The sequence below is a fragment of the Natator depressus genome, chromosome 5 (genome assembly GCF_965152275.1).
Source record: "Natator depressus isolate rNatDep1 chromosome 5, rNatDep2.hap1, whole genome shotgun sequence".
In the NCBI taxonomy this organism is placed as follows: domain Eukaryota; kingdom Metazoa; phylum Chordata; order Testudines; family Cheloniidae; genus Natator; species Natator depressus.
Genome location: NC_134238.1, coordinates 47,441,631 through 47,456,964, shown reverse-complemented (window position 1 = coordinate 47,456,964; position 15,334 = coordinate 47,441,631). Strand labels below are relative to the sequence as shown.

The window sequence follows — 15,334 nt, the reverse complement described above, 5'->3', positions numbered from 1 at the left end:
ATTATCCTCCTTAAAACTCTTTTGCCTAGAAAAAACTTGACAACAGTTCAGTTGCTACAGTGCTGAGACCACTGTATCATGGTGACCAATATTGTCTCATTTCCTTGTTCTCCTGTCTGTCTGTATCATCTCTGGTCTTAGATAGATTGTAAAGCTCTTTGGGGCAGGGACCATCTTCCTGTTCTGTGTTTGTACAGCACCTAGCACACTGGTTCCCAAACTGGGGGGCATGAAGAAATTCCAAGGGGGGCACGAGGCTACCCAGCCCTTGAGCTCCCGGCTGGGAAGGCTAGCCCCCAGCCCCTCCCCTCCTGTCCACCCTCCCCCACAGCCATGCCGGGAGCGCAGCTTGCGCCCGCCCACCTCCCAGGCTTTCCAATAAGCCAGTCCTGCCGCTCTGAGCGGCCTGGTAAGGGGGCGGGGGGATGGGGCGGAGGTTCTGGGAGGCAGTCAGGAGACAGGGAGCGGGGGGGGGTTGGATGAGCTGTGGGGTCCCGTGAGAAGGTGGTCAGGGGACAAGGAGCAGGGTGGGGGTTGGATGTGGGTAAAGGAGAGGTGAGGGGCGTGAGGGTTTCTCAAAAATTAAAAAGGAGGCCTGATGCCAAAAAGTTTGGGAACCACTGACCTAGCACAACGATGTCCTGGCCCAGGACTGGGGCTCTTAGGTGCTATGGTATTACAAATAAATAATAAGTTTCTTATACTTTACCAGCAATTAATGGTGTAATATATTTTATTTTGCCCTACTCATTTTATCAAATCTAAGTACTGAGAGAAATTACTAGCCACAACAGAGGGATGGCTTGTTGAATGTCGCTATTTTCCCTGAAGATACTGGAGACGTATTTGAGTATTACTAAGGGAGATTGGACCAGAGCATTGTTTTCCTTAGTTTTAATGAACATAGATTTAGTGCTATTGCATATTACTAAAACACCAGTCTTATTTTATTTATGGATTTTGCCATATGTTCTGACAACTGTTTTTGCAAGTAATTCATGGCCTATACCTATTAAATAAATAAACGTAATATATGCATTGCAGAAAAAAGACCTAAAATATCATATTGTTGCACTTCCCTCACCTTATCTGATGCAGTGTCTTCAGAAGATTTTGCTGAAGAGTCAAGGATTAACGGAACAAACAGAGTTAAAGATTCTTCTTCTGGATTGTCAGACTGTAATTTTGATTCACCATCTAGTATTTCACTAGCTGTTTCCTCTTCAGTCATGAGTGATGGTTTGATAGTCTTTTCTGTTAGGTCACCATTGAGTGGCTCTGATTCAGTTTCCTAAAGTGACATTCATAAGTCAAGCTAGGGCACAGCCATTGTTCAAAACATCAGCGTAAAAAACCTCAGAGGCAGAACTTTTGCATACAGACATTGATCAGCAGGGTGTGAGGTTCTACCAAGACACCAATGTTACTTCTAGCTTTAATTTCATAACTTCTGTTACAGAGTAAAACTGTTATGCAAACAGTTATATTTATTATGTTTTTTTTATTTTTTGGCTTTTTTCAAGCATAAAAATTAAAGCACACATTTTCAAAATTTGCAGGAGTCTCTGATATACAGCAAGCCATTGGTTCCTTGAGGATCATCTAATTTTCTTCAGAGATACTAGACCCGATTCTGGCCTCTGCTCCAGCTACTTTGTGCTGCCAGAGTTAACAGGCTAGCTGGGGATTCACGTTACAGAAGCTCTTGTGGACTCTAATGTTCACAATAAGTATAGAGGACATTTCCCTAACCTTAATTCTGTACCAGCTTCATCTTCCAAATGGATTTAAGATGTAGTCCCACATAAAGTGCATTGCAATAAATTTCATATAGAGTTAGCAAACACACACAAGATGGTAGCAAAGACCACATTTGACACAAAAGGTTGCAATTTCCTGCTCAGATGTGGATGGAAAGCTTCCTCAAGCCTATCACCACTACCTGGGCCTTATTTACAGGGAACCTCAACCAGACTCAGCTCCTACCTCTTTCTCATCTTGTTTTTCAGGTGGTGATGTACATAACTCTTGTGTTTCCAATACTGACTGGTCCTCATTTTCAGCTACTGTTTCCTCTTCATTTTCAACTACATTTTCTTCAGTTTCTTCTACTAACTCTTCTGAGCTTTCAGATGTATGTGCTACAGGTTCCAACCTGCAACAGAAAATAAAACAACTCTTAATTTTTTTAGGTTAATAATCTCAGTGACACCATTTAATAATGAGAACTTTCTCCCACATCAAGTTAATTAGTATAATACACATTCATCATATAGGAGTGTGGAACCCAGCTAAATAAATAAAATTATATGTTGAAAATGGATAACTCCTAACTAGATAGCTATTCAACTAGACTGTTGCTGCACCAATACATAAAGAGGCCTCTATCTTGCATCCATTAAATTCAAAGCTAGAAATCAGAAACACCTTCATGAGGGCTGCAAGCTTTTGAAGTAATAAAAGGTTAATCCCTTAACTGTAAAAAAAAATTTGGACCCTGTGAAAAGAGACCCAACTTCTCCCAACCCAGGTATACCAGTATCAGTCTCATGTGACTTAATTGTCTGAGTAGCCTTATAGAGCTAAAATGATCATTAATTTCATATAGTTTACAAAATGTCTAACTGGATTAGAATTCAAGATAGCAGACAGCATGCAGATTGGCTGGAAAAGTAAAGCTTTGATGTAGCCAAAAGCTAATGAGGTCTCAGAAATGTTCACTTTTTATTTTTGGGATGATGGAATTTTTCATCTTTAAGTGCACTTAGGTTTTATATATGAAGAAATGATAGTGTGCACAGCTGACTTTTATACAGTTTTACCAGCATTCTATAACTACACACCACACTTTCTCAAGATAGATTATGGCAGTGGTGCCACAAAATTTTTACCACAAGCCCTAATATCCTGATTTTCAAGAACAGTCATGAGCTTCCCAAGAATCCAACTAGCCAATTATCTGTGGTTACAAGTCTCGAAGCACTGATTGCCAATCTGTGGGACAGGTGGTTAGAAATCACTGAATAAATTTCATATATTCCAAACACTGTCCATTTTACAGCAGCACATTGTCTAGAAGTGCATAATAGCAGCATATCATCTCTGATTCCATTTAGCTATTCACCAGGAAAGTAAAAAGCAGACCCTGGACAGTAGCGTAGCTAGAGGGGGGAGCAACTGCTCCCCCACTGAGCACAAGTGGAGCCTTTTTAATTTTTTGGCGCCTTTTTTAATTTTTACTCACCCGGCGGCACTCTGGGTCTTCGCCGGCAGGTCCAGCACTTCGGCAGCGGGGGACTTCACGCATTCTGGGTCCTCGGCGGCATTTCGGCGGCGAGGGCCTTCAGTGCTGCCGAGGACCCGGTGCGCCGCCCGGTGAGTACAAGCAGGTGGCACCTTTTTTTATGTCTGCTCCCCCTGTTCGCTCCACCTAGCTATGCCACTGACCCTTGATAGTGCAGGACATGTGAAGCCACTTAGGGCTTTTCTACACTGGCAATTTACAGCGCTGAAACTTGCAGCGCTGTAAAGTGCCAGTGTAGACAGTGCTTTGAGCACCAGTAGCTGCGCTCCCAGCGCTGGTAGCTATTCCCCTCATGGAGGTGGTTTTTTTAGAGTGCTGGGAGAGTTCTCTCCCAGCACTATGCTGTGACTACACAAACCATGTTAAAGCGCTGCAGTGTTCTTCCTATGGTTCCCAAAATCTGCTGAGTTTATAGGGAGAAACAAACCATTGCTTTGGTGCAATCACTTCAGAGTTGGCGGCTTGCTTTTTCCGCCTAGAGTTTTATTTTTAAAGTAATCAGCAAATCAGACTAAAGCAGGGGAAGGGAGGGTATGTCAATTTTTCTTTTTAATGGGATAGGAAATAGCATGTACCACATGAGAAGGTACACCACAGCTCCGACACCACTGAAACTGCAAAATGAAAAGTGACACATTACCTGCTTCCTGATATCCAAAGAAGGTTTTCATCCTCTCCTGAAGGAATTTCAGTTTCAGATTCCTGGCTCCTCTTTCCTATCCTGGGACGTTTTAAATGACTGCTTCGTGTTCGAGTGGAAACGGGTGTAACATCAAGCTCTTACAGATACAAAAAAATGAATGTAAACGAAAGAATACATATACCTAATGGATCTGCACATTGTAAGAGAATAACTTTAGTATTTTTCATAAAAGTAGGCATATGCAGAGCCTAATTGAAAAAGCATTTCATTATAGGATTTTTTTTAAACACACTAAAATAAATATACAATACTAGCATTCATCCAAGGATCTTAAAGTACTTTACAAACATTGCTTAGGCTTCAAAACACCTCTAAAAGAGGTATTATAATTTATCCATTTTGCAGATGACTAAATCAAGGCACGGAGAAGTTAAAAGTAATGGTGAAAATGGGCCATTACCCTACTAAAATTTAAGAACCATAATACTGATGTTCAACATTATTTTTACCTTCAGAAGTGCTTGCATGGGCATCTAAGATGTCTCTGCCTTTTTGAGAATCAACCTAAAGCAGAAAAACATACTGTACTTTAAAAGTCTGAACCACTGGAGATTCTATTCTCCTGATTGAAATGCCTTCATCTCCCAACCCCAGTTACATTCTGGAGTATTAATTCAAGTCACTCTTTGGGAGACCGACTACAGTCAGATGAAGGAATATGTGAAAAAACGGTATCTTCTCGACAAAGAGATTGGCTCATGGGGTAAATTTAGAATCAGATCTACTCTCTTACGGACTAATACACATTTTTACTATCCCAAAACGTCTAGCTTGGGATTATTAAAAGAAAAATCAACCAAATTAATAAATCTCTATTACTGGTGATGATGTGGCAAGCTGGGTAAAACAGAGATTCAGCCTTATATTCTTGGTGTAGTCTGCAGAGCCAGCAGGTACCAGGTCTTTTTATTCATGACCAAACTAGATCTGCAGTCATTGAGAGACAAGCATCCAACCCCACAAATCTATTTTTACTAGCACTAAAAAGAGGCCATGTCCACCTGCTCCAACCCACCCCACAGACCTCTGCTGCAAGACCCAGTGGGTTGCAATCAGTTCTGTAATACATTGATATTTGAGATAACGTCAAGTAAATTTAAATAGTGGGGTTTGTTTAATTATATATTAGTGTTACAATCATTTCAGTATTCCTTGTGTTTTCAAAGACAAAAATAATGTAATACACAGGTACATGTGGGAATCGTTTTCCACATTAATATTTTACACTACTCCTAAATCGTCAGTGTGCTGCAGAACTTTGTACAGATAATGCAGTCATCAGGGAGAAAGCCAGTTTTAGTATTTTGGAAGGGATTCTGGGATTTGGGATTCTGGCCTCCAAAAGATATTTGAGGCTTTTGACATTGGGTGCATTTCTTTTTTTCCCCCCAACTTTTGGGCAGAGGCACAGGTGACGACTTTTTTGGGAGGGCTTGAATTCCTAATTCACCACCACAGCAAGCCTTAACAGCAACTAAATGTTCCACTGCTCCTTCCCCCATAATACGTGACTGCATCCAACAACCTTATATAAGTGCATTAATCAGTTGTTTCTGCTAAAACAATTACCAATGGAGATGACATTTAAATAATCACAATCAAGTTTCAGAGTAAGAAACTTACTGTTATGAATGACAGCTCTCAGAGTTGTTGTTTCAGGCTTGTTTAAAAACCTCAAGAAGAAAATACTATATCTGTTTACATTCAGTTTACCCTTGGGAGGTAACCTTCTCAACCATGCTAGACACTTACATTTTACTTTGAATACAAAGTTTAAATTTCAGTAGCTAGGTTTTGTGCCTAAGGCACTGGTCTTGCATAACTAAAGTTTACTCCCAACTGCATTTTGACTGGTTTGTACAATGCAAATTAATACCTCATTAACATTCATCATTATTCACTGTATGCAATCTTGCAGAATTTTCCATCTCTTAACAGCTGCATAATAGTCAACTAACAAAAATATTCAACTGCATATCCATATGCGGGTGAAATTTGGCTGAGGTTTCAAATATGCACAAAGAGACTCACATTCCTTCTGTGGTGGAACTGAATAAACCTGAATGCAGGCTGTACACTTTACATCATGATCATCTACAATGCGATTATGCACTCTAAGACACTATCTTCTTCGACTTATGCATTTGATGCTTCCATCTGATGCCAGAGAAATGCAGCCTTTGCACTGTTTGTGAGTATAGTGCTTCTATATGTCATAATCTGGATATTCACACATCCCAAGAGTCTAGGGTCGGGGAGGAAATCAGTTGAAATACCCTCCTCCCCAAACCGATAACAATCTACCAGTGCAAGTTACTAGACACTACTAAGGCCTTCTCATACCCTACAGCATACGAAGAGAGCACTGGCTGAAAAAAATGATAGTACAAGATGCATCCTAGTGTTCTATTAACACTAGGTGAATTTGCAATGTCTAAACAACAAGCTGGTGCTGCTTTGCTGAAAAAGGTAACATTAAACGAAGTGTAACAAAAGCATCTGTCTTTCATAGATCCTGACACCCATGTCAATTTAGTTCAACCACAACAAAATTTCACAATAAGTATGTTTCTGACTTTCTCATTGAAGCCACAACTATGTCTTCAAGGGTAATCTGATAAAAAAGTCATGGGTTTTGATAGACTGGATAATTCAAAAGAAAGGCTATAGTCCAGGCGCACAGGCCCAGAGAACACTGAGGAGATACTGGAAGTTCAAGCTGGATTGCTGAAAGGACTTACTGAGGGAGAGAAGCACAGGAAAATGGAGGCTAAAGCTGGAGTATTGAACAAGGAGGGCACACACTTTTATTAAATTCATGGACTTTATAATTTATTTCCTAGGAATCATCTATATTTTTCCCAAAAGTTTATCTAGTATCACTGCTCTCTAATTAAAAGTTTAAAAATGGATTATTAAAAAAAATATAACTTCCTATATGGAGACCCATCTCTTTCTCTTCAGTAAAAGATTTTACGGAACAAGTAATTAAGGAAGCCAGAGGAATATGAAAATATAAATTATACAATTCTGTAAAAGCTCTTTGCTTTTATGTATACAGAAAACACTGTGTGTACCTACCCTTAGCTGCGTTTCAATCTCTGTGCTTTGTTCACTTCCTGTTTCAGATTCCACTGCAGACGGCAGAAAACACTCCTCAGTCTGGGAACTGTTGTTTTCTTTTTGAGAGGCTCCTGTTCTTAGAAAAATTCAACAGAAAAAAAGTGCAGATACAATTTAAATAATGAAGTTAGCTGGCATCTTTCCAATGACTTCTATGGGGATTGTTCACAGTGGGACTGTCTACAAAAATTGTTGTAGACACTGTACAATGTAACTTTACTTTTCAAGTTTCAGTAGTTTCCTGGCCTTGCTTCCAAAGCATCCTTACCTGTAGTTTTGAGTGTTTCTCTCTGCAATACACTGGTAATAGGTGTTCTCTGAAACCAGTGTCCTGCTCCTTCAACTTCCCATAGAAGATCATGATCCCCGGGGTACTTTTCAAAATACTGCTTACAAGCTGAAGAAACATAAATAAAACAAAACCACACCACACAGTATGCACATCTGTAACTCATCTTAAGAAATTATTCAAACACTATCCTATTGAGTCAATTATAATCTGACCTTCTACTTTATCATATTTATAATACATCACAAACAAAATGGAACTGAGCCAGCAAGATGTGCACGTCTAACCTGAGTAACTATATGATAACATTTCTGTAATCCTCATCCATCTAGAACCCAGTCCCGTCCTCTTATTTAGCACCTTTCATCATTGTACTATGTCTTACATTTAGATTGGTTTTAGAGTAGCAGCCGTGTTAGTCTGTATTCACAAAAAGAAAAGGAGTACTTGTGGCACGTTAGAGACTAACCAATTTATTTGAGCATAAGCTTTCGTGAGCTACAGTTCACAAGTGAGCGTTAAATTTAGATTGTAATCTTAAGGGGGCAGGGACTGTAGGGTTTTTTTCCTGTCTTCTAGGAAGCATTTTTGGGTATTAAAAATAGTTACAGTAACTCCTTGCTTAATGTTGTAGTTATGTTCCTGAAAAATGCGACTTCAAGCGAAACGATGTTAAGCGAATTCAATTTCCCCATAAGAATTAATGTAAATAGCAGGGGTTAGGTTCCAGGGACATTTTTTTTGCCAGACAAAAGACTATATATACATATCTATATAGAAGACTATATAGTTAGACATATAGATATACACACACACACATATACACAGTATAAGTTTTAAACAAACAATTTAATACTGTACACAGCAATGATGATTGTGAAGCTTGGTTGAGGTCCTGGAGTCAGAGAGTGGGATATTTCCCAGGGAATGCCTTACTGCTAAATGATGAAGTAGCACTTGACTGAGCCCTCAAGGGGTTAACACATTGTTGTTAATGTAGCCTCACACTCTTCAAGGCAGCACAAATGAAGGGAGGAGACACAGCATGGCAGAGAGAGACAGACACACACTGTGTGTGTGTGTGTGTGTGTGTGTGTGTGTGTGTGTGTGTGTGTGTGTGTGTGTGTGTGTGTGTGTGTGTGTGTGTGTGTGTGTGTGTGTGTGAAAGAGAGACGCACATTTCCCCTTTAAGTGCGCTGGCCCCACTCTAAGCACATTGCTCTTTTAAATAGATCAGCCAGTTGAGACCGCAACTACTGCCAGCAAGCTCCTTCCATCCTGAGCCCTGTCATGTCCCATCTCATCCCCCACTCTGTAGAGGCAGGAGACAGAGTGTGTGTTCTGGTTCCTGAACCATCTCTGAAAATTGCCCCTGGCAGTAGAGAGTAGACAGGAACCCCAGAGGACTCCCACAGCCAGTATGCTTCATTGTGGGAGTGCAGGAAGGGCCTCCACACGTTATTAAACTGCCCTTATATTTTGGCTTTGGGACATACACAGCCTCAGGAACCAGCAACCTTCTCTCCCTCCTCCACACACATTCTGGGGTAACATTTGCCCTCAGAGCTTGTCAATATTTGTATCTCACCTGTGAACACTTCAGTTATTTCACCAGTTTGGATTCTTGTTCACCTCTGTGGCAAGATCTCAGCAAGCCAGCACCGGAGAGACAGCAACCCCCCCTCCCCTTATTTAATACTAACTAATGTTACAATTAAAATAAACTAATATTTTAAACTTTTAAAACTAAAGGGGAAAAGCATTATGGACTTATTTTGGGAAGAGCACTTTCAGCCAAGTATATCTGCAATTCCAAAAGTAGCAGAGTCAGAGAGAGTAGGATTTTTCTGGTGCCCACAGAAATATGAAATATGTGGCAGAATGCAGGTAAAATGGAACAGGGGAACCCCCAAGGAGTTCAGTCACAAATTTAATTAAACCATTATTTTTGTAAACAAGCGTCATCAGCATGGAAGTATGTCCTCTGGAATGGGGGCCGAAGCATGAAGGGGCCTACGAATCTTTAGCACATCTGGCACGTAAATACCTTGCAATGCCGGCTACAAAAGTGCCATGTGAATGACTGTTCTCACTTTCTGGTGACATTGTAAATAAGAAGTGAGCAGAATTATCTCCTGTAAATGTAAACAAACTTGTTTTTCTGAGTGATTGGCTGAATAAGAAGTAGGACAGAGTGGACTTGCAGGCTATGAAGTTTTACATTGTTTTGTTTTTGACTGCAGTTATGTAACAACAAAAGCTACATTTGTAAATTGCACTTTCACGACAAAGAGATAGCACTACAGTACTTGTATGAGATGAATTGAAAAATACTATTTCTTTTGGTTATCATTTTTACAATGCAAATATTTGTAATAAACAATATACACTGATTTCAATGACAACACAGAATACCATATGAAAATGTAGAAAAAATCCAAAATATTTAATAAATTTCAATTGGTATTCTATTGTTTAACAGTGCGATTAAAACTGCGATTAATCGTGATTAATTTTTTTTGAGTTAATTGCATGAGTTAACTGCGATTAATTGACAGCCCTAGATATAATATTAACCAATAGAAATTCAAGGATTACAATAAAACAGCATGCACATTCTCCATCTGACTTTTTAAGGTTCATTGAATAACAGCATATTTTATATTTATGTAAATTTAAAGTTTGTCATGAACTTTAAGAAATGTAATCTCTTCCTTCCATGTTCAACTGAGATGGGAGTATTTATTTGGAAGTTTAAAGAAAGCCAGAGTGGAAAAGACAGGAAAAAAATTACAGAGTTTACCTGTATATATGAAAGATGACAGTGGGTAGCGAAGACCAAGTGTGTCTTCAGTAAAGGAATCCACAAAATCCTCCAACATCGTTAACCCAAAATCTTTCCCACGATGTCTCTTTCTCACAAACATTGTGTCCAGCACTGGAAGCTGATAGCTTTGGGTAAGATAGGAGCTACATATGCTTCCTGAAATCATGGAAAAACCATACATCAGTATTTCATCATTGATTTGTCACAGTTTTAGATCATCAACAACATACAGGGGCTTGGCTTTTACTGTATCCTGATTATAATAGATGTACTGCACACATAGCAGCCACATTCAGTCACTCACTGGCTCGCTGGGCCAACTTTGTATTTTTGCAGCTTGACAGATGTAAGAAAGCTTGTCTGGTACAGTGGCCTACTGCTACACGATAAAGAATGGAAGGCTACAGATGAGAAGGTAGTGGGGGGAAAGGCACACTTGGGATTCCTGCTGAGTTATTTCTTGGGGAAATCTGGAAAAGAGAATACAGTGAAAAGATGGAAGAAAAAGCCAAAAGGCTCAATCCAAATATATTCTCTTTACATAGATTAAAAAACTGTTTAAAAACAAACCCATAATTATGGAAGTCAGCTCTCATTTAGGAACTGAAACACAAATCATTATCCCCCCCCCCCCAATTTTTTACAGAACATCAATAATGCTGAAGTCAAGGCAAAATTTTACAAGAAGGGATTTTTCCATTCATAGCATAGTATGGATTACAAATAATAATTACAATTAAAAACAAGTGCACTGTGACACAACACAGCAATTTAAGTATTGAAGAATTCTTGAATGGTAACCATGAACTCACTGGTAGAGTGTAATGGAGTGGACGCCCACTCCGGCCCAGAAGGGTTTAAGATAGCCCTGGGAGAGGGCTGGGGCAGGGGAAGAGCTGGGCTGATTGGCAGAGCAGCCGCAGCTGGGGGCCTCGCCCCAAACAGACCCAGTGGGCCTTGTAAAAGCCAGGAGCAGAAAGGCCCCTCTCTCTCTAGTTCTGAGAGAGAGGGACCTGGCTGCAGGGACCTAAGCAGAGTATGTAGATTGGAGCGGGGCTGGGGAAGGGCCTGAGGAGCTCCAGCCAGGGAAGCCCCAGGCTGTGGCCTAGCATTAGGCCCAACAGGTATTGGGGTTGCAGGGGACAGCCCAAGGTTAGACAGAGGCAGCAGGTCCAAACCCAACCTTGCCTCTGATGAGTGGCTCATACTTCAGTCTGCCCCAGGGTGCGGGGGCTAGCTGGTGACTGGCAGGAGCCTACGACTGAGGTGAGGTATGGATAGTGGGTGCGGGGTTCCCCTGGGAGGGGGAGACCCAGAACTGTGGGGTACTGCCAGTGGGCAGCAGCCAGTGAAAGGGGCACCGGGGTCCTGGGAGGGACATGGGAGGCAGCAGCAAGGCGAGACACCAGCCTGAAATGCTAATTCCCTGAGATGACCAGCAGGAGGCACCGCCGGTGAGTCTGCGCCCAGTTACATAGAGTAATAAATGTTATTTATCTGGATTTGTATTACAGGGGTAAATACTGGTCCCAAGGTGGGATTGGAACTCCACAGTGCTAGGCCCTGTGCACACAAAGAAAAGAAAGCCCCTACCCTAAAGAGTTTACAATCCAAGTAAAATAACAATACACATCTCATATATAGCACTCACCACAGACATTAACTAATTAGTCCTCACAATACTTTTGTGAGGTCAATTGCTATTCTCATTTGCCAAGCAAGAAAAACTCAGGCAAGAGAGATTAAGTCATTTGTCTAAGGTTACGCAGTAAGTCCACATCCGAGATGAAATTAGAAAAAAACCCAGTCCTGTGGTCTGACCACTGGACTACATCTCAGTCTATTGCTGCAGAAAGGGGTGGGGGGGAACCCATGAAGTATAACAGTATTTCACATACAAATAGTCTTGGATGTTTATTATCTCCGGATTAGTAAATGGTAGAACATGAAAAATAAGTGTACTTGCATGATCTAATTGCCACAATGTATATGGAACAAATATTTATTATAAACACTCCTCCCTCACTCAGAATGTAATAAAATCAGTTGTAACAGAAACTAGAATAAAGTATTAACATTTCAACCCAGAAGTCATTTTTGTGATCATTGTGGCGGCTTAAATTTTAGCGTGAATATTGCTCCATTAGGACCTGAGCAGTTTCATAGCTATGTTCACAGACACAATATTGATAAACAAAACAAAGACATGCCATCTGCCAATTACCTTCCCCACAGGAATTACCATACTGGAACAGATCAATGGCCCATCTGGCTCAATATCATGTTTCTGACAGTGGACAAGGCCAGATGCTTCAGAGGAAGGCATAAAACCCTTCTTGTGCACTTAGCTGTACAACCGTTGCAATTCACCACAAATTTCCCTGAAGTTAATTCAAAAACCTTCTACTGAGACTAGGATAAAGTTAGGATGTCAGATCATACCACTTTGGGCCAAAATTAGATATTCTATTATTTAAGGAGGGCTGTCAGTGTGCTCAACAAATTATTTACAATTAGGTTAGATTTAATCCAGCAAAAGTGAAAAATGCAATCAAGTTTTGTAACAATCAGAATTTATAATGTATATTTAAGCAATGAGAAGAAATGAGAGAACTATCTATAAAGCAATGTTAATGACATGGAAACATGCTATTTAAATTGTAAGCTCCTTGGACCAATCATTTTGTTCTATGTTTGTACAGCGCCTAGCAAAATGGGGTCATGGTCTGTGACTGGGGTCCTTGGCACTAGCACAATACACACAAATAAAGAACAGCAGTAACGAGACCTGACCCTGCAGCCACCCTGAGATCAACTAGGGTTCTGCACACAGGGGAACTGCAGGATCAGACCCTAAATGTGCACAATACAGCATTAATGTTTGTAACTTCCACAGTCTGGGTGAATTTCACCCTCACCAAATTGGTCTGACCATATCCAAAATATATTAAACTGTGCACAAAATATCGTCCCCTATGACCCACATATGTCCTTATGCAGCACTACTTTACATCTTCAGTGTTAAAAGGGTAGAACACTGGACAAGATTTTTGCCTCTTGAGTTATGGGGATATAAGAAGAAGCTACTTACCTTTGTAATTGGAGGTTCTTGTGGTCCCTATCTGTATTCCACTGTGAGGTACGCATGTGCTCCATGCACCCAGAGCCGGAGAATTCTGAAAGCTGTACCTGTCAGTCTGGCATGCACCTTCACTCTCCTCATGTCTCCAACAGAAGAGATTGTAGTGGGGCAGACTGATTGCCTCTCCAGTTCCTTCTCTACCATGAATCAAAAGATGATTCAAAGCAGCGGGGAAGAAGGGCGGGTACTGGAATACAGATCGGGACCAAATATCTTGAAGGACCTCTAGTTACGAAGGTAAGTAACTTCCTCTTTGAGTACTGGTCCCTATATGTATTCCAACATGTGTGAGTGCAAACAGTACTCAAGCAGAACGAGGGTATGAGGATACAGATGGCAGAGCAGACCAAGGACTGCCCTTCCAAAAGGATGTACCAGCAGAGGAGTCTTGTACTAAACATAACGCCTCGCAGACGTGTTGATGGAATGCCATGTAGCTGCTTTGCAAATATCATATAGAGGTATTTCTTGAAGCGATGCCATAGACATCACTTGTGCTCTTGTGGAATGAGCCCTCACCCCATGAGTGAGAGCGAGAGAGAACAAAATACAGCCTGAGATATATTTTGAGATTCTTTGAGAGGTTATAGCTTGACCCTGAACACTTTCTGCTACGGTGACAGACAGTTTAGGAGATTTCGGATTGGACTCTCGAGATATCGAGTGCCTTGTGCTGTGTGGTTGCCAATATGAGCTACCTAATCTAACAAGGAGGTATCTGTAATGATCATCCGATCCAGTAAGGAGGAAAGGAATGGCATGCCTATGCATTCTTGGCATAGAGTCTTCCACCACAGCAGAAATGATATTAATTTGGTGGGAACAGTTACTATTGTGTTCATGGATGCTGATTTGGTGAGCACACTGTTCGAAGCCACGCTTCCAGACCAACTGACAATGGATGGTACTGGAGACACTACTGTCGCCAAATTGTGGTCTGGTACCGACAGAGCCCTAGATTTGTGGGCTTTCTTGTCATGCCCCTGAAACTTGGGACGTTCTAAATTCTCTTGGATTGAGCTAGAAGACTTGCTCAATTTAGACAGGGCTCTATTCAACTTCTTCTAAGTGGATTTGGAGGAGGATTTACTCTTTTATATTTATGAAAACGCTCCCTGTCCTCCTGACAAGATGACACCAAGAGATCTGTGGGGGTCGACTCCCTCGCTCCTGAGTCGGCCCCAGTGGCATGAGACACACACCTTACTAAGTCAGGCTGAAGTATGGGAGTGGTCCCCTGGCTTAGGTACGACTGCAGTCTCAAGGCCTTTTCCATTAGGTACTACTTAAGATGAAGTTCCCACCCTTCTTGGGGAACAAGCAGCAGATACTGCACCTTGCCACGATATGGGTTTCGCCGTGGCACTACAGGCAGTGTTGGTGGTGTGACAAAGTTCCTGCTCTACCTTGGTGGGTCTTGCGCTTATTGGCGGATTTGCTCGCCTTGGAGCCTCACGGCGGCCCTCAGCTTGGCTGTTTTTTTTCCTGAATTCACAGTCCAGGTAAACTCCTCCTGTGTCTGACCAGGAGTTGGGGGGAACCCGGGCCCGCCCTCTACTCCGGGTTCCAGCCCAGGGCCCTGTGGAATGCAGCTGTCTAGAGTGCCTCCTGGAACAGCTGTGCGACAGCTACATCTCCCTGGGCTACTTCCCCATGGCCTCCTCCCAACACCACCTTTATCCTCACCAGAGGACCTTCCTCCTGGTGTCTGATAATGCTTGTACACCTCAGTCATCCAACAGTCCGCGTTCTCACTTTTCAGCTCCTAGTGCCTCTTGCTCCCAGCTTCTCACACGCACACCACAAACTGAAGTGAGCTCCTTTTTAAAACCCAGGTGCCCTGATTAGCCTGTCTTAATTGATTCTAGCAGTTTCTTGATTGGCTGCAGGTGTTCTAATCAGCCTGTCTTAATGGTTTCCAGAAGGTTCCTGATTGTTCTGGAACC

The 15,334-nt window shown here is 41.6% G+C and overlaps 1 protein-coding gene across 2 annotated transcripts in view; it reads right to left on the bottom strand.

Annotated features, from left to right (window-relative positions):
• FAM169A (family with sequence similarity 169 member A) overlaps positions 1-15,334 on the bottom strand; it is a 63,850-nt gene that overhangs the window by 4,967 nt on the left and 43,549 nt on the right. For both annotated transcript variants that reach the window (XM_074952719.1, XM_074952720.1), the window contains exons 6-12: positions 10,223-10,402; positions 7,399-7,527; positions 7,089-7,201; positions 4,457-4,511; positions 3,945-4,083; positions 1,987-2,155; positions 1,085-1,291 (exon numbers count right to left, since the gene is read on the bottom strand). In XM_074952719.1, coding sequence (XP_074808820.1) covers positions 1,085-1,291; positions 1,987-2,155; positions 3,945-4,083; positions 4,457-4,511; positions 7,089-7,201; positions 7,399-7,527; positions 10,223-10,402 — 992 coding nt within the window. The remainder of the gene's footprint in view (positions 1-1,084; positions 1,292-1,986; positions 2,156-3,944; positions 4,084-4,456; positions 4,512-7,088; positions 7,202-7,398; positions 7,528-10,222; positions 10,403-15,334) is intronic.